We start from the raw sequence: 25807 nt of genomic DNA on the forward strand, positions 1-25807 counted from the left end.
GAGATCGAGCCCCACGTCAGGCTCCACACTGGATTTGGAGGCTGCTTAAGATTCTCTCTTTCCCTCTCTCCCCCTCCCCATTCACACGCATGTTCACACACTCTCTCAAAACAAAACAAAACAAAACAAAAAAACAAAACAAAAACCCAACGAGAAGATGAGCTTATCTCTGAAAATGATCTACTTCAGGATGTCGAAGAAAATCTTAGAAAATTGCCATCATCCTTTGAGTACAAGAAGACATAGTACTATGAAAAGACCACAAGTTGTGATGGAAAAGGAAATTTTTTAAATGAAAGAAGTAAACGGGGAAAAAGGGGCACCTGGGTGGCACAGTCGTTAGGCGTCTGCCTTCAGCTCAGGGCGTGATCCCGGAGTCCTGGGATCGAGCCCCACATCAGGCTCCTCTGCTGGGAGCCTGCTTCTTCCTCTCCCACTCTCCCTGCTTGTGTTCCCTCTCTCGCTGGCTGTCTCTATCTCTGTCAAATAAATAAATAAAATCTTAAAAAAAAAAGTAAACGGGGAAAAAAAGAGTGAGAAGCATATAGACAATCCTACATGACTGGAGGGAGGGTAAATTTTATAACCACTTTGGAAAACTGTTTGGCTGTTTCTCATAAAGTTAAAGATTCATCTGCATATGACCCATAATTCCATTTTGGGATATTTACCCCAGAGAAGTGAGCACATATGTTTGCAGAAAGTTGTACATGAATGTTTATATCAGCTGTATTTATAATAGCCCCAAACTGGAAACAATCCAAAATCCTGCGGACAGGGGAATGGATGTGCAAACTGTGGCAAATTCATAGAGTGGAGTGCCACTCGGCATTCAAGAAAGTAGAAACCACTGATCTGTGTGAAACAAAGGTAAATCTAAAAATATTGTGTTAAGCGAAAAAAGCCAGGCACAAAAGAGCACATGCTGTATGTCTCCATATGCATGAAACCTAGGGACCAATAGAGCTAACATTATGTTGATAGAAAGCAGAAAGTGGGGGCGCCTGGGTAGCACAGCGGTTAAGCGTCTGCCTTCGGCTCAGGGCGTGATCCCGGCGTTATGGGATCGAGCCCCACATCAGGCTCTTCCGCTATGAGCCTGCTTCTTCCTCTCCCACTCCCCCTGCTTGTGTTCCCTCTCTCGCTGGCTATCTCTATCTCTGTCAAATAAATAAATAAAATCTTTAAAAAAAAAAAAAAAGAAAGCAGAAAGTGGTTGCCAAGGGTTGGGGATGGGGCAGGGAGGGGAATTGACTAGAAAGGGCCGTGAGAGAGTTTGCTGGAGTGAAGGAAATGTCTAATATCTTGTCTTTCTGAAAGGTAGTTAAATGGCTATGTACAATTGTTAGCATTCATCAAACTGGACACCTGAGTCCTGTGCATTTTATGTTATCTTAATTATATTTCAATTTAAAAATAACAAGCCATGTAGGAAACTATGAAAGTAGCACTATTGGTAGCACTATTAAATTGGTGATGTGGAAAACAAAGTTGTTCAAAGATCAAAGGGGGTATTTGAGGATGGTCCACATGGAACATAGAAAGAATAACACCAACACGGGGTTTTCCCAACCCAGGATCCAGAATAAATGGAATAGAGGTTTTGAAGGATAAATCTTTTCTGAGCTTAAGAAAGAACTGTGTATTATATTCAAAGAACTTACCCTGTTCTAGGCTAAATCATAACTGATTGGCAAGGTATTGGAATTACAAAGAAAAAGAAAAAAAAAAGTCCTAAAATATTGAGGCAGGGAAAAAAGTCAGTTATCAATAAAACAATTAAAAACCAGTTTGGTTTTGGGTGTTTTTGCTGGCATGAAAAATAGCAAGAACAAGAAAGAGTTTGGAGCCATATGGTTGTTACCAATATTATATTGGACAAGATTCTCCCTCATGTGCGAAGGCAACAAAATTCTCCAATGTATGAAGTTTTGGAAAACATTCTCCCCATGAACTCTTGGGAAAAATTACTTGAAAATTTACAGCATTCAATGAGTTATGAGACACAACAATGGGCCAAGGTCTAGGGAAGTGATGGGACAACAGCATATCAGGGAAGGCTAAGTCAGTTAAAATAGAAATAAGATTTAAAAAGTTGTAAAAGAGTTTAAAAAATGAAAGCAAAAATCATAAATGTATCTTAAGAGAGCATATGTACAGTGTTAAAAGTAATACCTTAAAAAAGTTATCAGGCTGTGAACCTTAAACTGCTCTCAGAAAATAAAGTCAATAAACAACAACAACAGATATAAACACAGTTCATTCTAAACACTCTCCCTGAAAAATTATCATAAAGAGTAGCTTGTAATTCCCAAAGTCCTCATCTGGATTAGAACAGAGCTAGGATGAATTTTTAGGACATAGAACTGTGAGCTTGTTTTAAATCTCATGTTATCCAAATTATCTTCATAACTATGCAGGCATATTTCTGTGAGAGTTCAGGGAATATTCAGAGATAAGAGTTTCTTCTCTTTAGTAGCCATTTGGGCCTTGCGCTGGATTGAACTGTGCGCTCCCCTCCTCACCCCCCAACCCCCAAAGATGTCTACTGAACAATGTAAATGTGACCTTATTTGGAATAAAGGCCTTTGCAGATATAATTAAGGGAAAGATCTCAAGATGCAGTCATTCTGAATTAGGGTAGGCCCTAAATCCAATGATGAATGTCCTTATAAGACAGAAAGTGAACGGCTCGTAAAGACAGAGGGAGGAAGGCCATTTGAAGGCAGAAGCAGATACTGTAGCTATCCTGGTGTGAGCCAAGGAACCACGGGAGCCACCAGAAACTGGAAGCAGCAAGGAAAGATTCTTCCCTAGAACCTTTGTAGGGATTGGGGCCTTGCCAACACTGTGATTGAACACTTCTGTCCTTCCAAACTGTGAAAGAATGTATTTCTACTATTTGAAGCCGCCTCATGTGTGGTAATTCATTGTAGCAACCCTAGGAAATGAATACATCGGATACACATTTGGTTCTAATTACAGGTTTTGAATTCTTTCAACTGTTAGTCTGTGTCTATTCTGTGTCTAGATAAGATCTTTCTTGGATGTATATCGCAGACTGAATATCAGTCATTAAAAACAAAAAACCAGCCTCATACACCTAATATTCCATTTATCAAATGAGGTTACTGATGTGGCTTTATTTTATCTACCGTAGATGTGGCTGGTGGTTACTCGGCTTCCATGCTTGATGCCATCAGAAGAGCAGTGATGGTTTCCAACATCCTTTTAATTAATAAGATCAACGAGAAAAGCCTCACCCTCAAAGAGGTCTTCAGACTAGCTACTCTTGGAGGCAGCCAAGGTAATGACCATTTTGTTTCTTTCTTGAACAGTGTACGACCACGCCCGTCCGTGTCCTCGGGAGCAGTATGAAGACTCTGGAGAGCGGTGTCAGCGGGCATCCCATATTCATACCCCAGTGTTGGTTCTCATATACCACCCCCCAAATTTAGTGGGTAATGTTCAGACATGTGGTAGAGGTATCCTTTCTACAGCAAGTCCCCTGTCTTCAGCGGAAGACACGTTCAACACACAATTCTATTAATTGCTTTGATGGACATTTGCAATGGTCACATGTATGTGAGTTCTTTAAAATAATCCGTTTTATCCCACTGAGTTGAGTAACATGCTCTCTATTGGCCTGAGTGATGATAGTAATGATATTAATAATAATAGTAAAAATAATAGCCAAGACTTAACTGAACTCTTACCAGGTAAGAGACACGACGCATCATGCTTTCTGTGTTGTCACGTCGTGCTCATAGCCACCGCTGCTGATTCTCCCCTTATCAGCGAGGCACCTGAGGGAGGCACACACAGCTGCCAAGCCACGGAGTGCCGAGATTTGAATCCAGAACATCTGATGCCAGCCTCCAGGCTCCCACCCATCCACGGGTCTTCCAGATCTTCCTCTGGAAATCCCAGCTTAAACTATGCATTTTGTTGCTATATTTAAAGATACTAATTACCCAAAGCTCTTTAAGAGGAAAAAGATGTGAAAGTGTAGTTTGTTGATATATAAATACTGTTCATCAGCTTTTTCCAATTCTCACCTGTAGCCATATTTTTAGGAAAAAAATAGACATTGGTAATTGTATTGCCTTCAGTCTCTTCCGTATTTTAGTGTAATCTGGATGGATGATGTGAACAGAGCATGAAACATCGGGTAGCTAGTGAGAAATAAAGGCATCAGAATAGACCGATGTAGGTCTATAGAGAAAGACTTATGATAGATACCCTGGGTCTTAGAAATGGAGGATGATAGAATGTGAGAGTATCCTGGGAAGAGAAACCTTCCAGCTCTTTGAATGTTCTGGGCCATGATGAATGCTGTAAAGAACATTTCAAGGAAACAAGCAGAGGTCATGCTCTTTGCATTTTCCTAAGTCTTATGATTTCATTTTCTAAAGTTCCAAGTTTTAAATCATTCATTTTTTAAACTCCCCATCTGCACCCCTCCCTATTTGTGCTGTTGGCCTACCATCTATTTTCATGGTGCAAAGAGATTGTACTTAAATGCCTTTTTTATTCTAGGCTGTCTGTGAGGTGCTTCGTCAGGATCTTACATGAGATCAAAGCGGCATGCGCCGCTTACCAAATCATTTCTATCTCGCTGTGTAGCTTTTAAATCTATTTTCTGGGCCACTGAGCTTACTGTGATGGGATTTCTTCTCCTTAGCTCGTGTCTCTGTGATTCTGTGAGTGAAATGAGATGAATGGATCGCCGTTTAAATTGTGTCATCTCCCCAGCTTGTCACAGCCTTTCCATTCACTGTCAAGATGAAGATGTGCATAAATCCCCTTCACAGGGACATCTGCTCCACAGGCAGCAAAACTGCATTTCCTGAAGTGCATCCGAATTGCTTACCAGCCCTGCCGGGCCTCTCTGCAATATCTGAATTTAGACCAATTTACAAATTCATAAAAGCAATTGTGTCTTTTTTTGGTGAGCACATGCCTGACCTTCCAGGTTCGAGCAATTAGCTCAGACAGTTGATAATATACCATCAAACTCTGGTCAATGAACCTGGTTCCCTGACCCATTAACCACACAACAATTTTATGTTGAGTACAGTCATTAAAAACTTATATTTTGTCATGCTTCTTTGTCAAAGGCAAAAAGATTGTAACTGGTAAAGGAGAGAATTTCCAGTGATTTTCTATTACATACAGTCCTTCCCACACATTTTGTAGGAGTTACCTAACTGCCCTTAACATTTTCTAATTACTTTTGCACCCCTGTCTTCCTGTAAGGATTTTTCAGCTAAAAAATCTTGTTCTTTTCTGAGAATGAAAGAGTTGCCCTTTAAACAATCTTTTAAGAATGAGTAGGATTTCTTTTTTTTTTTTTTAAGATTTTATTTATTTATTTGACAGAGATAGAGATAGCCAGCGAGAGAGGGAACACAGCAGGGGGAGTGGGAGAGGAAGAAGCAGGTTCATAGCGGAGGAGCCTGATGTGGGGCTCGATCCCAGAACGCCGGGATCACGCCCTGAGCTGAAGGCAGACGCTTAACAACTGCACTACGCAGGCGCCCCAAGAATGAGTAGGATTTCTTAATCAGTGCTGAGGGAGTTGCCCAAAGGCTGCTGGATATGCACACAGAGCAACAGAATGTACCAGATAGTGTCTAAACAGAGATCCCTGACCCAGTGTTTTCACATCGGACTATATCTTGATGGTGACAGAATTCAGCCAACACGTGTAAAAATTCAAATAAATAATGCTGCCCTCCAGCTGGCCTTCCTTTTATGCATGCTTCCTTTTGGTAGCTCAGTGTGCACTCAGATTATAAACTTTAAGGAGCTTTAGATTTAATACCTTTCTTGACTAGGAAGGCCAACTACTCCCATCTTCTGAAACTAAATCATAAAAATGCCAGGTGTTCTTCCTTGACATCTGATATTTATGGAACATGAATTCTCGCTGTTGATCAAGTCAATAATAGATAGTATTGACCTATGCCTGTTTTAGAAAACCATTCTTCTCCGGCAACCAGAAAGTCTTTGAGGTTACCAAAAAATAGGCTGGTTTCTAAAGCATGGGCACTCTTGAGTTAGGAGGACCTATTTACTTTCAGAAGTGAATTTTCTCCATTCAGAGGATTTAAACGAAGGAAATTCAGATGGATATGCCTGCATTGGCACATATGCAAAAGGATATTTATTTCTTATCTATTTGAGGCCATGAAAAGCGATCCTGTCGGCTGTTTCATAGAACAACAAGGGCAAGGAAAAGATTGGAGGGTTGCGGGGGAGAACAGGAGGGAAAAGGAAGAAAGACATTATGTCAATTGTCATGTTTCTTAGAGGGATGAATGGAAATCATAGGCCAGCTGGACTGTGAAGGGCGCTGATAGAGCTGAAATAGATGGACGCCATCTGAATTACAGATCGTGGTGATGCGGGGACCTGTTTTCATTCTCAGATTTTGCTTTCCCCACGCTTGTTCTGCTTTCTGTGTGTCAATGTTTTAGGATCTCTTAGAATGAGAGAGCTTCGCTGCTTCATATTAAGATACACATTTTTTCTAGTGGTATGTTGGCAGTCTCTGTCCTTGCAAACGGGGACATTTCATCTGATGGCTCCAAGTGCTAACTGTTAATTTATTCCATCCTGTAGCCCTGGGGCTGGATAAAGAGATTGGAAACTTTGAAGTGGGCAAGGAATTCGATGCCCTCCTCATCAACCCCAAAGCATCCGACTCTCCCATTGACTTGTTTTCTGGGGATTTGGTTGGTGATACGTCTGAAGTAAGTAAAATAAATTTCATCAAAAGCATCTTTTTCATGAAGTACTCACAATATCTTCCCTGGAGGAAGAAAAAAGAAATGCAAACATTTTAAGGGAATACAGGGGGATCTTAAAAGGAAAAGTAGATCTTTTTCAAATTATTGTAATTTGTCAACGTAATGTTAAGAATAATGGTACTGACAAAAACTGCTATTTTGGATATATTTGTATATTTGAGTGTATTTGACTTCAAGAAGCCCATTTTTTTTTATTAATGGAAGTAGATTTTGCCTCTGAGAAATAAATTTGTATGTCCGCGCTTTGCCAACTTCTATTCTCTTCCAAATGCACAGAATATTTTTTCTTATTATTACTTTATTTTGCATTTTAGGCTGTAATCCAGAAGTTCCTCTACCTAGGTAGGTAGATTTTATATGTCTCTGTGCTAAATAAAATCTTTCCTTGTCTCTTTCTTGGGTACGGCTCCCTGTGTGTGTGGCCCTGTAGGTTAAACTCTATGTGTGACAATTTCATCTGATTCATTATTTTATTTTAACGTTCCTCAGCATCAAGCCCATTTCAAGGCACTATTGAAATGCCCATGCTCCCTGGAAGATAAATGCAAAGCTGAGGAATGGCAGGCCCAGGGGAAGAGGCCATTGAGTCCCTTCCCACCCCACCCCCCACCACGTTGTATTTGTGATAACCCCGTGGTGGAATCTCACCACCCATGTTTGGTGTGGAGTTTTTGGGTTTTTTGTTTTGTTTTTTTAACGTGTACTCACATTCAATTCTGTTCATTGAGAGAAATAAATAGTACGGGAAGATTCTACTTTGCCTCCTGCTTGGTCCGGAGAGCTCTGAGTCCTGGGTGAACTTGAGAGGAGAGAGATGCAGGTGCCGTTCCTAGAGCTCCCTTGCTGCAGGCCATGGGGTGATTCTGGGGTGCAAAGATAAGTATCTGCTTTACAGTCGGGGCTGGAAACACAAACCACTCCAGCCGAAAGGGATGCCCACGGAAAGTCAGCTCAGCTTTCTGGGATTTCTGCCTTCGGTGCAGAATTCAGACCCTAATGCTCCAGTTCAGTGCAGCACCTTCTCTTGGTCCTGTCCCCTTGTCCAGATTAAGAACAGTCAGAGAGGAAAAAAGGCAGCTTTTTGTATTTTCCCTCTTAGAAGTGGATTTGTTTTTAAGTCCCTCCCCGTGGCAATTAAAATACTGACATGGGGACGCCTGGGTGGCTCACTCAGTTGGGCGTGGGACCTTGGTTTCAGCTCAGGTCATGATCTCCGGTCGGTCGTGGGATCGAGCTCCAGGTTGGGCTCCACACTCAACGGGGCATCTGCTTCTGTCCTCACTCTGCCCTTCCCCCCCCACTCACTCTCTCTCTCTCAAATAAATAAATAAACCTTTTTTAAAAATACTGACATAAAAACACTTTATGAATGATTCCTTCATTTTTCTTTCAGGAGATGACCGAAATATTGAGGAGGTTTATGTGGGTGGAAAGCAGGTGGTCCCCTTCTCAAGCTCGGTGTAAGACCCTCGGCCTCTACGAGTTCTCCTGGGATCACGTGGTTCTGCGTCTCCCTTGTGCCCAGGCTCAGTTAGAAAGTTAAAAAATAGTATCTTGTTCTTGGGATGACTATCTCTTTCTGTGTCTAGTTACAGTATTCACTTGACAAATCGTTTGAAGGAAGTCGCGATCATTCCCAAATCTCTGGTTGGGAGGTCTCAAAATTTCTCCCTTTTGAGCTGTTTGGATTTACTTTAAGCTCAAACATAAGGGAATGTTATTCCTGGTGGTGTTCTTATGAGATTTAAGTCAAATCGATTTCATATTTGGAAATGTGGAAAGAAAAGATATTCCTAGATGGCTAGATATTTTGAGCTAATAAATGTGAAAATCAGAAGATGGAAAACGAGCCAGTGAATATATTTTTATGAGGGAGAAAAAATTAGACTATGAACACGCATTGGAAAATCACTTCAGATTATGTTTGAAAATTATGTACTGAGAATATTAATTTCAGAAGAGAACTTGCTGAATTTTAAAATGTGTTTCTAGATTGACCTTGTGTTCTGGAAATTGGCACTTAATAGAATTTGCATTTCAGAAACATGTTATTGTTGTGCTTTGCCTTCTTCGGGGATGAAATGTCAGAAATTGAATGCCACGTGCTTTCTTAATATAGTTCTGTGCTTCAAAGTGTTTGACAGAGGTTGGGTGTTAAAGATTTAAAGTCTCTTAAGAATATTATTCATGGCACAAATAGTGGTATTTTTGTGTACTTCAAAATCACCTTAATGTATAACTATGTGACGCTATTATTGCTTCAGTGTTATTAGAAAAGAAACAAATTCCATACTCCACTCTTGTGTAGACTGGGGTCTTCATACACTGGGGCACGTGGTGGGCAGCAAGGAGCTGTCAGTACTGAAAGGAAGGGTTTCACGGCAATGAACTGGTAGAACTTTTCAATCTGGTAGAACTTTAAAATGAAAGACAAACTCAGTTAAAAATATTATTAAAAATCTTTAAAACCTGCTTACTGAAAGCACTCCATTTTTCAATTTTATCCTGTTGTCTTTTTAATTCCTAATAATTGCAGGACATCAGAATTTTAGGATAATGAAAACTATGTACATATCCCACTTACTGTTTATATTAATAGGACTTAATCTGCACTAGACACCCAGGAACATTAAACAAAGCAAAGAGTATTTTTATGCCTCCTAGTATAGTGTGCTTTCCCATAACCTACAATTAAAAGCAAATCGACTTTTCGATGAACTCTGAAGAAGTATTGATGTGAATGTCATTTAAATACTACATTTTTCTCATTTAATTTCAAATACTATAAACCATCATGGAAAAGGAATAGATTTTCTTAATATATCATAACACTCACACCTAGGGCTTACATGTGACTCCTTATAATTTACCTTAGAGTAGAGAACTTTCTATAATATAACATAGCTAACTCCATATTTATAGAACTAAGAACAGAATTCCCCCTTTTATACTATACATTTGATCCTCAGTTAGTTACGCTAAATCAGCAGTCATTTGCCCACGTTTTGTTTTCTGTTTTTCCTGGTGGAAACACTTTAAGATTTGATTGTGTATACACAACACCCAATGACAGAACACAACTTTGGTCTTGTTTTCATTTTTTAAAGAATTTTGCTTATTTGAATATAGTTGACACACAATTTGATCTTACTTAAAACACACAGACAGAGTTTGTGTTGTGGGATATTAAGTAACTCAATAAATTCAGCTTCCAGTGGCCAAAAGAACATGGTTACCTGATGTCTAAGCCAGGTGAGAGGGCGTAAGAATTTGGGTAAGATGTGTAAGGTCCTCTAGCAGGCAGCAGCTGTATTCCCAGCCTTTGCAAGGTCTTACGCTTGGACCTTCCCTGCGGACGTCCATGTTGATGTTGAGCGTCCGTTTTGATCTGGCCGAAGGATCGCGTGCAGTGCATGTAAACAGACACGCCCTCCGCAGAAGGAGAGTGGCCGTCCACAACCAGTCTGTCAAACATTACATTGAGCCCCGGGAGTATGTTAAGACCTGACTATCTTTTCTAGCAAAAATAGAATATGTTGAAATGTTTACGTGTAGTTCGCTTTCCCTGCATCTCTTAGAACTTACGTGTTTTCGTGCCTCCAAGTGCAGTGGTCCTGAATCTTGTGCGGGCTTTGTGCAATGCTGCCGGCATAGGCCATACATGTGGTCAGATGGTCTACACTTGGAAATGCTGGCTTGGCCTCACGTGGCTTGACTTTCTGAATTGTGGAGAGGCGGTATTTCAAGCCAACCCTATTTCTCACTTTATGTTTGAATATTTTGCTCTCTGACGGGAAAGAAAGAATGAAGGCTTCTTATCAGTCCCCTCACCTCACCCTGCGCTGTTTGCCTCTGGTTTCATGGTATTTTTTAATGGAATGCACTTAACAGGTAAAAACTGAGTTAATAATGCCAACAGTCCTACCTTTAAAAGATATTTTCTACAGTAGAACACAAAAGCAGGCTAATCGGCTAAGGTGAATTTAATTTCCAAAAGGGAATGGAACATGGGATTAGGACCTGAGAGGTTGTCCTGGTAATCATAACCTGAGACTGAGACTCTGCTCCCTTCATCGGCTCCTTCTCTGATTTCATTGTCGAAGGTTCTAGAATCCAAGAGAATATCTTGGAACTGGCTCCCTTCATGCCAGGAGGAGGTCTTTCTAAGTTACTCTTGTGAGCTTTGAACCCCACTGAATCTCTTTTTCACTTCCCTGAGAATTCTGCACGGCAAAGGGAGGACAGTGGTTGGAAACATTCCCGTTACACTTAGCTGATTTTGAACTGTGCCCTTGAGTATCCCTGTTGGCAACTACAGCTGAGATGTCAGAGAGGTAACATAATGGATGTGAGATCCAGCAGTGTATCTTGAATCTTCACTCCCTTCCAGACTCTTCCTATTTTTAATCTTTTCACCTCAGAACTAGACATATGGAAAACTTTCAAGGCAAGCTGGAAGGCACGGTGTATCAATTCTACCTTGTGCATACGCGGACAATATCCAGCACTGGATGCCTCTGGAGCCTAGTGGACATCTTTCCATTGCCCATTTTTTAAAGTTGATGCTGCTGCTGGACACATTCCCACGTCTAAAAGAAGCATTCTGAGTTTTTAAAAGGTAGACTAAGAAATGTGTCACAGCAATGTTTTGAAATAATTTTCCAATTATATGGATTGTTATGAATTTTTAATTTTTTTTGAAGGCTTAGAAGAGATATTTGCAACTTCAGATCTACCTAGCCCCTTTAGGTATGATTTTGGACCCTGACCCTTGTCAGTGTGTCTAAAGGAAAAGTGTGGAAAGAAGTGCACAGATGAACAGACACTATTGGAAAGCCCTAGGGTTGGCCCCCATGCATGTTTTCACGCCCAGCCTCTCCCTTTCCCGCCCACAGCCCCGAAGGTGAGAGATTGAGAGCTGAGGGGTTAGTCTGTAAATCTGGTCCAAATTTACTGAAATGCAAAACTTCAACAGGCCAGTGATGGAACTCAGGGTAAATTCCAAGATGGCTTTCAGCTTCCATGGGCTGCCCAAGGAACAGCTGTCATGTGGCATTGACTTACCTGTTCATTTCCTGTTCAAAAGCCTGTCAGAAAACATTCGGAATCAAAACCACTTTACATTGTATGTTAAACTCCTGATTGCTGCTCTTAAGGATATATATACGTGTGTGTGTGTGTGTATTCATTGGAACATTTTACTCAATATTTGTATGATTTGCTTCCTGTTCATGTGCTGAGTGAGCTCCTTTGTGCTTCAGACAAAAATAAATGAGATTTTGTGTTTACATTTTTTTGTTGTTGTGAGTTCTATCACTCTGACAGAAGGGAGATTAATCTTACAATGTGTTTCTCCTTTTAACATGAATTTTTAAAAGTAGAATAGAATATTTACGTGTGGGCCAACATGTATCTTCCACTTTATGATAGACAATATACATACCTATGTATACATACATACATACATGTGTGTACCTATACATACATACATGTATGTACACATACATACATACATACATAAGCTCTAATGCCAGCCCTTTAGATTCAGGTTGCTATTGGTTTTGATCTCAGCATAAAGTTCATATTTTCTAAAGTCACAACCCAGAGTAACAGATGCACTTTAACATCAAGAATTAGTTCACACAGGAGCACCTGGGAGGCTCAGTCAGCTAAGTGTCTGCCTTCTGCTCAGGTCATGATCTCAGGGTTCAGGGATCAAGTCCGAACTCGGGCTCTCTGCTCAGCGGGGACCCTGCTTCTCCCTCTGCCTGCCACTCCCGCTGCTTGTGCGTGCGCTCTCTCTGACAAATAAATAAGATCTTTTAAAAAAGAAAAGAATGAGTTCACACATATATTTGTGCATGTGGATTTAAAACAAAGCCTCACAAAATCACACTTTCCTCTCTGTGACGCCCTGCGCTATTTTCTGTACTATCAACTCTATTCTAGTCCTTTCTGTTCTGTACTATTGTACTCTGTTTCTGTTTCTTTATGCGGATAGTGATCTCCCAAGTTGGTTTCTTGAACCTCTGGGTTGTCACCTGCAGTGTGGAAGCAGTTTCCGGTGTCTTCTGAGCTGCGCACTGTAAGTCTCCATGACCCCATTCTGTGATTTGGGCATGACCTAAGTCCCAGCCTTAGAGTAATGAGCATTAAATAGAATAATTCATAGCCAGTACTTAGGAGAGCATCTGGGACAGTGCGTGCTCACCATCTGATTGTTTTTTTAAATGAGTACAGACTGAAGAGAAATAAAAATCATTTAAACTGTGTTTTTATCAGTTTATTTTTTAGAATCTAAAGCAAGGATGTTAAGGATCTCTCTGTGCATACAAATACCCTGTAAGGATTAAAGCTGATTTTTTTTGGCACTCTTATGTTCATTTTTTTATTTATAACATGAAGCATAAGAAAATAGTAGAAGGGGCGCCTGGGTGGCTCAGTTAGGTGGCTGCCTTCAGCTCAGGTCATGATCTCAGGGTCCTGGGATCGAGCCCCATGTTGGGCTCCCTGCTCAGCGGGGAGTCTGCTTCTCCCTCTCCCTCTGCCCCTCTACCCTGCTCATGCTGTCTCTCGCAGGTGTGCTCTCTCTTTCTTAAATAAATAAATAAAATCTTAAAAAAAAATAGAAGATTTGGTCTATAAGTTCACCTTCAATGTTCTGAGCAACCCACTATGCATCTTTTTTCCATCCTGAAGAACAACTTAGTCAAAATACCCAGAAGAGAATTCTCAGGTGTGTAATCTAGCAAAAATGTGTGCCTAATTTGTAACTGTGGGCACAGAGTTCTGTAATGGTTAATTAACAGACGTGCAAATTATTGCATGGTACTAAATTACTCCTTTAAATAAAACAAGGTTTAGATACAAAAATACTTTCCAGGAGCAAAATAGGACCTGTAGTTGGATGTTTTTAAGACTGCATGCAGAGGCCACTCAGTTAAAGGAACAGGACCCATAAGTATTGTCACCAATAGCAGGTTTGGGGTTTTGGGGTTTTTTATTAATCCTGTTTTAAAATGGGATAAAAGAAAAAAAAATAAAAATTAAATGGGTTAAGGGAAGTATTCTCTGTTCTTTAAAGTGATAGGACATTCTTTTAGAGTGTAATTAAATGTTTTTCACGAATTCAGACTCATCCCCTCTTACCACCAAGCCTGCCTCCACCATCATTGTAAAATTACATTAACTTTGTCATACTTACTGGGTTTTCCATGCTTCTGTATTGGTTGAGCCTATATTTCAGGATGGGAAGAGAGGTTGCTAAAAAAATATAGGAAAAACTTTAGTGGGAAATCTTTCCGTGGTAACTCAGAAAAAAATAAAACACTTTTACTTAAACATAAGACGTGATAAAGAAAATATGAACAGTTGACATGGAGTTCTGCAGGCCCCTTGAGCCCTCCTTGATTGCCTGGACCCTGCCCACCCTTACAGGGAAGTAAGCAAACATTCTCTTGAAAGAGAGCTCAATGTCATAGCAGAAAACTCTAACATACGAGAAATAAAGTCCCTGGAAAGATTATCATTCAGTCTGAGGACAAAAGGTTCTCAGATTCACTTGAAAACTGAATCTTTTAGCTTTACTCTGAAATTAATTTGTCCTAATCAAAGCCACAATGCATAAGTGAATAATCCGAGGACGAATTTTACTCTTGGTTTTAATTGCTAAATTTGCTTCCTGGAGCATTTGAGAGACTTTCAGCAGCTTTGGTGGGGGGTTTTGTTTTTCGGGTTTCTTTTCCTGCAAAAGTTGATTCCATTGCTACCTGAGCTTGAGAACGAATCCAGGGATGGCTTTGTGCTTGGGAAGCACTTTGAAAATCTCGATTGAAGCATGTAAACCAAACCGATAGGTAAGGCAATGAGAGAATTTTGTTCTTTTTTTATTTTTTTAAGATTTTATTTATTTATGTGACAGAGAGACAGCCAGCGAGAGAGGGAACACAGCACGGGGAGTGGGAGAGGAAGAAGCAGGCTCCCAGCGGAGGAGCCCGATGTGGGACTCGATTCCGGAATACCGGGATCACACCCTGAGCCAAAGGCAGCCGCTTAACGACTGCGCTACCCAGGTGCCCCTAGAATTTTGTTCTTTCAAAGGAGAATTTCCGAGGCTCAGAAAAAGCAGTGCTCACACTTCTTTCAAAATTCGTGCACACTGTTCTCCTGGCAGAACTGTGAAAGATGAATCAGGCTTGGTCAATTACGTATTCTGGATTAATTTATGTAAGTACCACCAACCCTTCGGCATCGTGAACATGTCTTGGCACCATGAGTGGCAAGCTCTGTATCCAGCAGAACCACACGGCGATGACTCAGGCATATGGGTGTGAAGAGAGAAGTTGTGGGGTTTCGGGTGTTTGTGTTTGTTGTTGTGTTCAGCTCAGGGACAGATCTTTTTTTTTTTTTTTTTGACGTCCAGGACGACTGTGCCCTCTCTTGCAAGTGGGTTCTTTATTATCACCTATGGGGGGAGAAAACCCATTATGTATATCTTGTCCTGAATCCTCATGTTCCTTGTAAAAGTACTGCCCAGATAAAATGAGAAAGAAGTCAGCATAAATGCGTAAAAAGTCTTCATTAAAGATTGTTTGTGGTACTGTAGACCATTTTACGTGGCGTGATAGCTTCTAACAGAAATTGCAGTTAATCAGGCACATTGCCCTGAAATGTACATAGCTGTTCTCTCATGCCTTTCATGTGTTGGTAAAACTGAATACTGAAGATTAAGGAATTGCTTCTTTTAAAAACGATAGAAATCCGTATTTGCTGGAAGCATAAATAACAGCCTATGAAGTAATGTTTAACTTGCTGATCATGAAGTTGGTACATTTTAGACCATATTCGTTCAAGTGAGGTGTTCGTAAATGACACTAGATACCAGGCACGTGGCCCAGTTCTGAGGGTTAAAAGCAACATTCATCTCTTTGCTCAGTAGCCTCCAGTGGCTTACGCTCCTGCCACCTTTGTATCTGTCACTTGCAAATCAAAGAGCCGAGACTAACATCCCTCTCGTCTCTTCTCCCCCAACTATGGCTGAATTCTTTAGGAACAGGTTATAAACTTTCTTCTTAAATAAAGACCTGACGGGGCGCCTGGGTGGCTCAGTTGTTGGGCGTCTGCCTTCAGCTCAGGGCGTGATCCTGGAGTCCTGGGATCAAGCCCCTCATGGGGCTCCTCCGCTGGGGGCCTGCTTCTTCCTCTCCCGCTCCCCCTGCCTGTGTTCCCTCTCTCGCTGGCTGCCTCTCTCTCTCTCTGTCAAATGGATAAATAAAATCTTTTAAATAAATAAATAAATACCTGAATGATAAACAAAGAAACTATCACTTCACCAGGAATTTGGCTGCCTCCCCAGCCCAAGCCTGCTCAGAGGCACTCTCTCCTCCACATCCACAGGGGCACCAGGGGCCTGAACCTGGCACCATCTGGGACCCCAGACCAGCCTCCACTCACGGTTCTCTAGTTTCCCTCCAATAAAGGTACTAGGGACACGTTGCTCCTGGCAGAGTCCCAGGTGGGATACCAGGAGAGTCAGATGCTGCTTAAAGAAGCAAATGGCGGCAAGTGTAGTGAAAACAAGAACCTGTTCCCTCTGGAGAGGGACTTCTTGGGGTGGAGAAAATTGGAGCACAACCTTGGGAGCCATGAGCTAGAGATGGTACGGTCACATGATGGAAGTAGCCTGGCTCAAGTCCCCAGTGGAGGAGAGCGTCCCTGATCCAGAAATACATGGATGGAGAGGGGAACGCTGGCCCCACTGAAAATTCACCAACTGTCGACACACAGCCATTCTGATACTGAATCCAGGGCTGTTAGTTAATACCTTTGTTGGGGCCTTTCAGGGCTCTGCCCCTACCCAACCAGACAGACCGAACAAAAACCAGGTGGGAAGCGTCCAGGGGAGGGAGACCCCTGTGACTTTTGTAGGCAGAGTCAGGCATCCCTGCTGCCAAAGGAAATGTGAACCCACTCGGGGGTGTGGGGCCGGGAGTCTCTACTGCGGCGTGCCCTGTCACTATGCCCTGACCGTCTCGTGGGCAGAGGGTGGGTAATGACATGGCACCGCTGTGACCTCCCCGGCTTCCTGCAGCGTCAGGTCAGGTCTGGAGCAGTCACGGCTCACGGCTGGTCTCCTCTGGCTGCAACGAGCCTTTTCCATGTGTGCAAATGCAGCGGACAAAGAATATCACTTTCTGTTTGTGCAGGAAGCAGACCCAAATTAGAGAGCCCTTTTCATAGAACCTGACCTCCAGCCCCCTGATGGCCTCTCCCGTCTGCCAGGCACGTATCTGGGTTAGCTGTGGCCCACAGGATACTAGCAACCAGAGACAGAGTGGCGGTCCCTTTGGAGTCGTGGAGGGCCTGATGAAGGCCGCATGATGTCTCCCCAGCCAGTCCTGGGACACTGCTTGGTGCCCTGGTGGCGGTGCAGGAATGCCTGAGCCAGGCCTAAGCGTCCTCGAGTCTCTCTGGGAGACTCTGGCATAAGCTGCCCCGATTGTTGTTCCAGAAAAGAACCAACCCACTTTAAGGAGAGAAAAGAGCTAGTAAGAGATTCTCTGCTCGGTCTGAAGGGTACTGAAAAGTCCACGAGAGGCTGCTGGAGCCCCAGAGTCATCTACGGAGGCGGCCAGTCCCCCGAGTCACACACACAGAGTTTGGCAGCAGTTAGTAAATATCCCAACGGGTTAGCATCTTCACCTGAGGATAGGGCAGACCTTGTCCAAAAAAGAACGGAAAAGTGAACCCCCTAAGCTTTCATTGCATGTAGTGCTGACCGCCTGACTTCAAGGACAGACAAAACCAGTTGAAAATGCATCCAAATCCCGTTGCTCCCTAGTGACCGATGCCAGCCACGTCTTGTAAGCATCTCAGAAGCATGTAGAACAACTTCTGAGGGAAATTATGGATGCTTTGGCTGAAAACATTCATTTTTAGGAAAGCCTGAAACTGTTTTCCCAAGTTAGGAAGCTCCGAGAAGGGGCAGTGCAGGAACTGAAGGGACAGAAACAAATGTTTGAGGAGGAAGCAAGGGGGTAAATGATGAGAACCCGTCAAATACCCAAAACTGCACTAAAGATAGCAAGTTTGCCTGTTCTTTCCAGAAAACATTGCGTGATGGCAACTTGACAATAGAAAGAATAAATCCGAAAGTGGAGATCACCTGCTCTGTGAATCAGAAGCTGATGTGAAGCAACTCATTGATGCTGTTTACTTAAAAGGCTTGAAAGAGAAGAACAAGGACATATTGAAGAATTATGTGAAGAAAGCCACCGGAATAAAGAGCATAGAGATCAAAGAAAAAGTCAGCGGTCTGTGCAAGCGTGTTTACGGGGTTAACATTCACAGCTGGGAAGTGAGATTCAAGAGCTTCTGTTGAAGCTTGAACTCGAAATACTGCCTGAACTACCTCAAGAATGTAAGGCGACGGGGCAGAAAACCAACTGGGGAGGGAGAAACCACTGAGAGAGGAGAAACTTTCCACGGTGTGTGAAGCGTCAGCCCCCGCCGTCAGAAGTGCGCCCCCCAATGGCAGATGGCAGACGACTCGGAGAAAGGATTGGAAAGAACCACGTCCTGCCATCAAAGATGGTTGGCTGGCAGCTCTGTCCACTGGGAGAAAGCTCAACGAGCTAAGCAAAGAAAATGGTCCAAAAAGACAAAAACTGGCTGAAGCCAAGTTTAGATTCCAGCTCTTTCCCTCGCGGCTCCCTGCTGTTCCGCATACAGCCGAGGGCAGAGGCCCCAGGGTCAGAGACTCTCCTGGATCATCAGGCCCCCAGGGAAGGAAGAGAGCTAAGCGGTGAGGACCAGGATCTGGGTCCCCTTCCGGCTGGATTCAGGTGTGCAACGGGTGAGCCCGAACATCTATAATCACGTGACTGTGATTTCTGTCTTTAGGAATTATCTTGATTCATCTTTTTAGTTTAACTGCTGTTATTTAATTAATGTTACAGTTGTTTTTATTGCCGAAGGCAGTGTTTTTCAAATATAGATGGTTTTAGGGATGCCGGGTGGCTCAGTTAGTTGCTCGGGTCATGATCTCGGGGTCATGGGATGGCCCCACACCAAGTTCTACACTGAGGCATGCGGCCTCCTTTGGATTCTCTTTCTTTCTCTCCCTCTGCCTCCCCTCCCGCCCGCCGCAGCTCTCTCCCTCTCTCTCTCTCTCAAAACAACACCCCAAATATAGATGGTTTTAATATAATTCTTATGACTACATTATTTCCACTTCAATTCTGTCTCCTCTGAGATAGTGTAAGTACTTTATTTTGATTGAAATATAAAGTCCACTACACTAACCCATAACTGAGGGAGGTTTGACATGACTGGATGAAGATGTTCAAAACAATAAAGATAATGTCTGTATGCTGTGAATTTTAATCAGAAACCTAAAAAGTTACTTAATATTTATATTAGTAAGTTTTAAAAACAATGCCAAAAAAGCCTCTCAAATAACCACATTCCCAGCTAAACTTAGGAATATCTTTATTAGTTTCATCCTAAATTCATGTTATTTTGGAGGAGTTGACAAGTACTTGTTTCTTTTGTAATGTTTTTTTAGCCCTAATTATCTTGTTTAGGATTTTCTTTGCTGTTTAAACATCTTGAATTTTATGCAGTCAAAAAAGGTTTCATTTAAGGAAAAAAAAATTGCATGTGCTCTCTTGAGAGCAGGCAGCCATTGCTGAACTGTCCATTCTAAAAGGGGACAGTCATTTTCTCCACACAGGATGCCTTCCTAGGACACCCCATCCCCCACCATCACAGATGATTGGCCAGCAATTTGTACTTGAGCCAACCTGGGCCAGTTAATGATGGTTTCCTGGAATTTAGAATTTAGGACCCAAATAAACCAGGATCCTTAATGATAGTTGTATTCAGAGGCCCAGTGTGTGTTTTCATTTGGGTGTGGCTCTTAGGAACCATGGGTAGGCCAGATGAGTAAGCAGATTCAACCTGCAGAGAGAAGTAGGACCGCAGGGCAGGCCTGTGCTGAGAAGCCGAGAAGAGCCCATGTGGTCCCAGAGAAGGAGAGAAGCTATGTTGGGCCTTTGTTAATTTTGTTTTTTTTGGTCCCAGTTAAGGCACCCAAGGGGTACCTTGGGTGGCTCAGTTAGTTAAGCGTCTGCCCTCGGCGCATGTCATGATCCTGGGGTCTCGGGACTGAGCCCGCATCGGGCTCCCTGCTCAGCTGGGAGTCTGCTTCTACCTCTCCCTCTGCCCCTCTGCCCGCTTGTACTCTCTCTCTTTCAAATAAATACTTAAATAAAATCTTGGGGAAAAAAAAAAAGATTCCCAAAATGTCTGTGTGTGCCTCCTTGTTGCAGGTCCCGTAAGATTTATTGTATTAAATCCTCTATAGCCTTTTTTTTTTTTGTAATCCTACAACTGTTACATAAAGACCTACCTGCCATTAAAATGGAACATTGTCATCCCTTCTCGGACAACAATTACCCTGGCAAATGCAGCTTAATTGGAGTTGGAAAAGGGTTAAGGTCTAGACAGGGAGAGGTAGGAGGCCCCTGACTAGAATCGGAGGGTATTTCAGGTATGCAGACGCTAGGACAGAACGAAAACAAGATGAGGAAGAAAAACCAGACCACCCTGTCCCAACTGCTAGGGTTAAAGTGTTTTCCTAATAATTACATTGTGACCACAGAAAATAAAAAACGAGCAGGCCTCAAAGGAGAAGTTAACCATTCATGAATCCTTGATCAACAAAAAGACGTCATGGGAATTGTAGGGCCACATGTTTCTGGACCAGTTCTAAATAAAAGAGTGCCCATGAAGAACCCTCATTGGAAACCGGTTAGGACCCTTTCCCACTCCTGAGAGCTTTCTCTGTATCCTTGCTCACTAAAACTCCATCGCTTTGCTCACTCTCCTTTGTCCACGAGATTCATTCTTCGAATCCCTGAGACAGGAACCTCGCTCTCCTGCTTCCATGGCTCAAGGCAGAGGTAGGGAGGGAGTGGTGGGGGTATCTTCCGCCATTTTGACAACACACGTTAGAGTTCTTCTTTGGTGAGGCGAAATAAGCCCCTGCTACCACAGACCATCAGCTGGTCTGGCTACCTGATGAAATCTTCAGGTTTGCACTTAACGAACGACCTATGACATGAATCCTTTGCATTTCAATAGCCACCAGCTCCTGTGGGCCTCTCAGCTACACACAAAACAGCAGCAGAATGTCTCTCAGTGGCTAAGAGGAAGAGGACATGTGAATTAGGAGGGCTCTGCAGTCCTTGGTAGGGGCACCTATGCCCCGAAGGGAGGACACCCCAACCAAGTGCACCCCCATTCTGTGAAAAGGAGCAGAATTTCCTGACGTCTTCTCTTACTTTTCCTTAAAAGATGAAAAGTAAGCTAAGATTGATGTAATGAGAGTAGTCAGTACTTAGTGGGTACTTATTTTATGCCAAACATTGTTTCAAGACCTTTACTGAAGCCACTCAATCTTCATAAGAACCTAACAGGAAGGGACCATCATCGTCTTAATTTCACAAGGGAGACTGAGGCCCACAGAAATCAAATAACAGTGTTGGATCCAAGGCCTGGTAAAGGACGTTGGGGGGATAATTGGCAAGATTTGAATAACGTTTGCAGATTAGATCAGGGCTCTGCAAACTGTCTTTGTGAGAGGCCAGAGAGTAGATATTTGGGGCTCTGTGAACCAGCAATGAGAGCCCCCCAGAAATCTCCGTCACAACTATTCAACTCGGTCTTTGTAGCACAAAGCAGCCCGCATACAGTGGACACTAAAATTTGAATTTCATGTAGTTTTCATTTGTTAAATAGTTCTCAATTATTCAAAAGCATCCGTAGCTACAACAGACCCTACAACGTGGTAGAAACGATCTGGCCCTCAGGTCATGGTCTGCTGGGTCCGACAACAATATTGGTCGTTGTACTTTGGTTAGACAAGACAATGCCCTTGTTTCAGAAAATACACCTAAAAGTATTTAGAGATAAAGTGTCATCCTGTTTCCAACTTGTCTCCACCAAATGGCTCTCCTGCCTTTGCCTGCATACCTCCACTGACGAGGAACTCATTTTAAGCAGCTCAATTTCATTCTGTGACCACATGGATGAATTCGAAGACGATGTATCAGATGGAAAGAAAATATAGTTCATGTGACTTAAATGCTAAGATACATATAATTATTTCATAGTGAGTGAAACTGGCCCTTTGGCACAAGATATAAAATGGGCATTTCGAGAGTACAAGGTGAGACCGCAAGCAGGCCAGGGAGGTGGAGATAATGTTTACCGAGTGCACCACCTAGTGGCCAAAGCTTGAACAGACAGCTCTGGGCAACAACAAGGTCTCCCGCCAAAAAGGTTAAGTTGCAGAGGGAGAAAAAGGCCAGATTAATTTTACATTGACACCCAGCAGAACACAAATGGACAATTTTCATAAAAGACTGAAACAATACAGTAAAATTTGGAAGACCATTTTTCTACCAGCGAGCTGGACATGTTCTTTTCCTATGCAAAGAAATCAATAAATAATTTCTTAGGTTGAACCCAGACTCCATAATAGACCAGACATAAAGAAAACTATATTCTCAATGCAAACGGATGTCATCTACTTACTGTCCTTAGTGAAGACAATTTCACAAGGAAAAACATGAAACAAAACTGTGAAATCTCAATTGGCTTACTTGAGTCAGTCACCTCAGTTCCTAGAAGATAAAAGGCAAAGATGTGTCCATCGGAAAGGAATCATGCATGTGGAAATACTGCAAAATGATGAATTTCCATGGGTATATTAAATGTGACTTAAGAAGTGAGAATGCGGGGCACCTGGGTAGCTCAGTCGGTTAAGCATCTGCCTTCAGCTTTGGTCATGATCCTGGTGTGCCAGGATTGAGCCCTGTGTCAGGCTCCCTGCTCTGTGGGGAGTCTGCTTCTCCCTCTGCCCCTTAAGCTGCTCACTCTCTCTCTCTCTCTCTCTCTCAATTTCTCTCTCAAATAAATAAATAAATAAATAAAATCTTAAAAAAAAAGAGGAGTGAGAATGCAATACAAACTGTTTTACATATCCACCAAAAATGAAATTCAACACCACTGCTTATAGTTTGGTCAATTATTTTCAATTTCTACAGATACATGCATGATTCAAATATGGCTCACTCTAGCTTATGCAAACCAATTATCAGTTAGCAGGCATCATGCCCTCTGCCAGGATTAGACAGTCCGATGAAATCATTAGCAGGGGAATTGGGAAGATGGTGCTGTCATAGTCCCATGAAGGATGTTAAAAGTCAAGTCTTAGAAAACTTGAATCTCAGCTTTGGAAGGACACTTTACAGGTCATCCAGTCTGGCCAGTTGGCTGATTCTTGAGTCCCTTCTTTAATATCTCCAGAAATGATATTCAACCTTGTTTAAGCCCTGGGAGTGACAGGTAGCTCAAGACTATGTCCCAAAGCTCTTTCCACTTTCAGACCACAATTTAAGAAGTCTGGCTAAAAAGACCTATTAAAGAGACCATGTGGAGTGACCACAAAGAGAAGGCCCATGGAGGTGAAGAAGGTCTAAGATTGCCTGGAGACAGAGCCTCAGCTTTTCCAGCATCTCAACTGAGCCCAGCCTTCCAGTCATCTCTGCGTGATGTAATATATGTAAGCAAACTACCTCGGCTCTTCTAGTCCAGTTGAGCCTCCAGATGACCACAGCCCCAGATGTCATCATGTGGAATATGAGAACGGCCCGGCTGGCCCCATTAACCCACAGACCCATGAGAGAAAATCATACAGTGGTTACTTTAAGCCACTCGACTTAGGGATTTTTTTTTTCTAGTCCAATAGTTAGACTTCAATGGTCAGAGCAGTATGTACAGTGTTATGGCAGTTATTAATTTTTTATAGGATATTTGTTTGTTTATTTGAGAGAGAGAGAGATTGAGCACGAGCTGGGGGAGGAGCAGAGGGAGAGGGACAAGTGGACGCCACACTGAAAGTGGAGCCTGATACAGGGCTCAATCCTGATCCCACGACCCCGAGATCATGACCTGAGCTGAAACTAAGAGTCGGATGCTTAACCAACGGAGCCACCCAGGCACCCCAGAAGTTATCAATTTATTGCCTCTTAAGGTCAAATTCAAGCTTTGTTGCCTTATCTATGAAAAAATGACCAGGTTCCTTTAAATGTTCTTCCTTTTTCTGGCACACTGTTAAGCTTCATCAGTAGAGGGCGCTGGAAAGGTGGTCAGAGAGGAAGGGTTCCAGCGGGCTCTTCACTAGGTTGGGGAGAGCAACTCCTTTCCAGCGCTTGGTTGATTGCTAGAGGTCTGTGGGACACAGCTTTCTTCACACTTGGGCACCATATTTATATATTCAGTGACCAACCTGTCTTCCCTCCAATCCTCCTTCACGGAAGTAAGAAGAAATCATTTCATCTGGAAAAGCTGAGTTTCTGTCTCCAGGCAATCTTAGACCTTTTTCATCTCCATGTGCTTCTGAGATGGTGTTCCCTGGAAAGGAGGAGCAGTCAGGGTAGCTGGGACCAACATTCTTTTAGCCAACCTAGGCAAACCACAGTTAAAAGAGTTTGATATTCAATTGTCTAGGTTGAGTGTGATTTATTATTGCCCTTTGAATCAAATCATCCAGCTGATAATGAATGTGATTAATGTGCTGTCTAAGAAATGACTGACACAATCACAATGCTAAATAATGATGTGAAGGAGGCAGAATTGGAAAGTATGTTGTGGGCAAAAATGCAAATTAGAGCCCATCTGATGTTTTATTCAAATGGGATATAACCCAATGCCCAACCCAGAAAGTGAATAAAGCATATTAAATTAATTCGCCTCTGCAAATTCTGAAGTGTATGACTAGATTTGTACATATCCAAAGAGTCATTAACAGTGCCACTCAATCCAATTATATGAATTTTACAGGCATCTTGCTGTGACAATAATTGAAAACAATGTCAACCATTTTGCTTTCCTCAAATTACGGTATCTTCAGGTCAATAAAAATGTTTTCACATTTGTTAATTCATGATCTTTTCCCCATCCATTAAAAGAAGAGTTTGATACATATCTTATTTATTTACTATAATGGAAATTGTTCATTTTTTTTGAGGACAGATAATTTTGGAAAGAATTTATCTTTCAGTGGGAGAAATGTACTTGATCTATGTTTTAAGACTTTGAGGACAGATCTGGACTAGCCTGGAGACAGAGAAACCTCTAACTTCTGGATCAAAAAGAGGCCATGGCATTTGTATTGATCAGGTTTCAAAACAGAAATGACCCCAACTAATTTAAGGATAGCTGTTGACAAACTCAGCATGGAGGGAGGCTGGAGGATCAGCCTTAGAAATTAGGCACGATCCCATGTGAGGCTGACGGGCTGGAAGCACAGTGAAGATCAGGCTACAGGAACAGTGTGCTCAGGGCTCTGCCGACACCACTTTCAGGGGACACAGCCAGTGCCAAACACCAGAGCCATCGGAGAACACCGCCATGTGGACCGATTCTACCTGCACTTCCGCTCTGGTTCCTGCTCATCTGATGGGCCAGCGGGCATCCTGTGCCCCTGGATTTGTAAGGGGCATGAAACAGGAAGACCCCATCCTGACTTTCCTCAGCGAGGGATGGGGTACCACACCTTACAGACACCTCATACAGTGGGGTATTCCTGCAAATTAAAAAAGTGGTGGATCAGGGGGCAGTCTGGAAAGATAATAACTGTTTATACTGTTCATCCCTCGGGTGCAGGCAGATTCTGACTCGTAGGTCTCATGACAGTTCCTCTCATGTCCCAGAACAACACTTGTGTTCCTTACATCCTGTCCTCACCTGTCCCATTATTTGGTCTCAGCACTCCATCCACTGCCCCTGCCCCCTACTCACTGCCGTCCCCTCTACCTTCCTGTTGGATCTTTCTCTCCAGGTCACGAAAGCCACACATTGCTGGTGTTTGAAGAAGGAAGTACAAGGATGGGAAGACAGGGGAGGCAGAAGGCCAACAGCAG

The 25807-nt window shown here is 42.6% G+C and overlaps 1 protein-coding gene across 2 annotated transcripts in view; it reads left to right on the forward strand.

Moving 5' to 3' along the window:
- The window catches only part of GDA (guanine deaminase), a 69354-nt gene extending 57251 nt beyond the window's left edge, over nucleotides 1-12103 (forward strand). For both annotated transcript variants that reach the window (XM_026519374.4, XM_044391266.3), the window contains exons 11-14: nucleotides 3161-3307; nucleotides 6628-6758; nucleotides 7130-7157; nucleotides 8209-12103. In XM_026519374.4, coding sequence (XP_026375159.1) covers nucleotides 3161-3307; nucleotides 6628-6758; nucleotides 7130-7157; nucleotides 8209-8279 — 377 coding nt within the window. In that variant the 3' untranslated portion in view covers nucleotides 8280-12103. The remainder of the gene's footprint in view (nucleotides 1-3160; nucleotides 3308-6627; nucleotides 6759-7129; nucleotides 7158-8208) is intronic.
- Nucleotides 12104-25807: the final 13704 nt, after the last annotated feature.

The sequence above is a fragment of the Ursus arctos genome, unplaced genomic scaffold, assembly GCF_023065955.2.
Source record: "Ursus arctos isolate Adak ecotype North America unplaced genomic scaffold, UrsArc2.0 scaffold_33, whole genome shotgun sequence".
NCBI lineage: Eukaryota > Metazoa > Chordata > Mammalia > Carnivora > Ursidae > Ursus > Ursus arctos.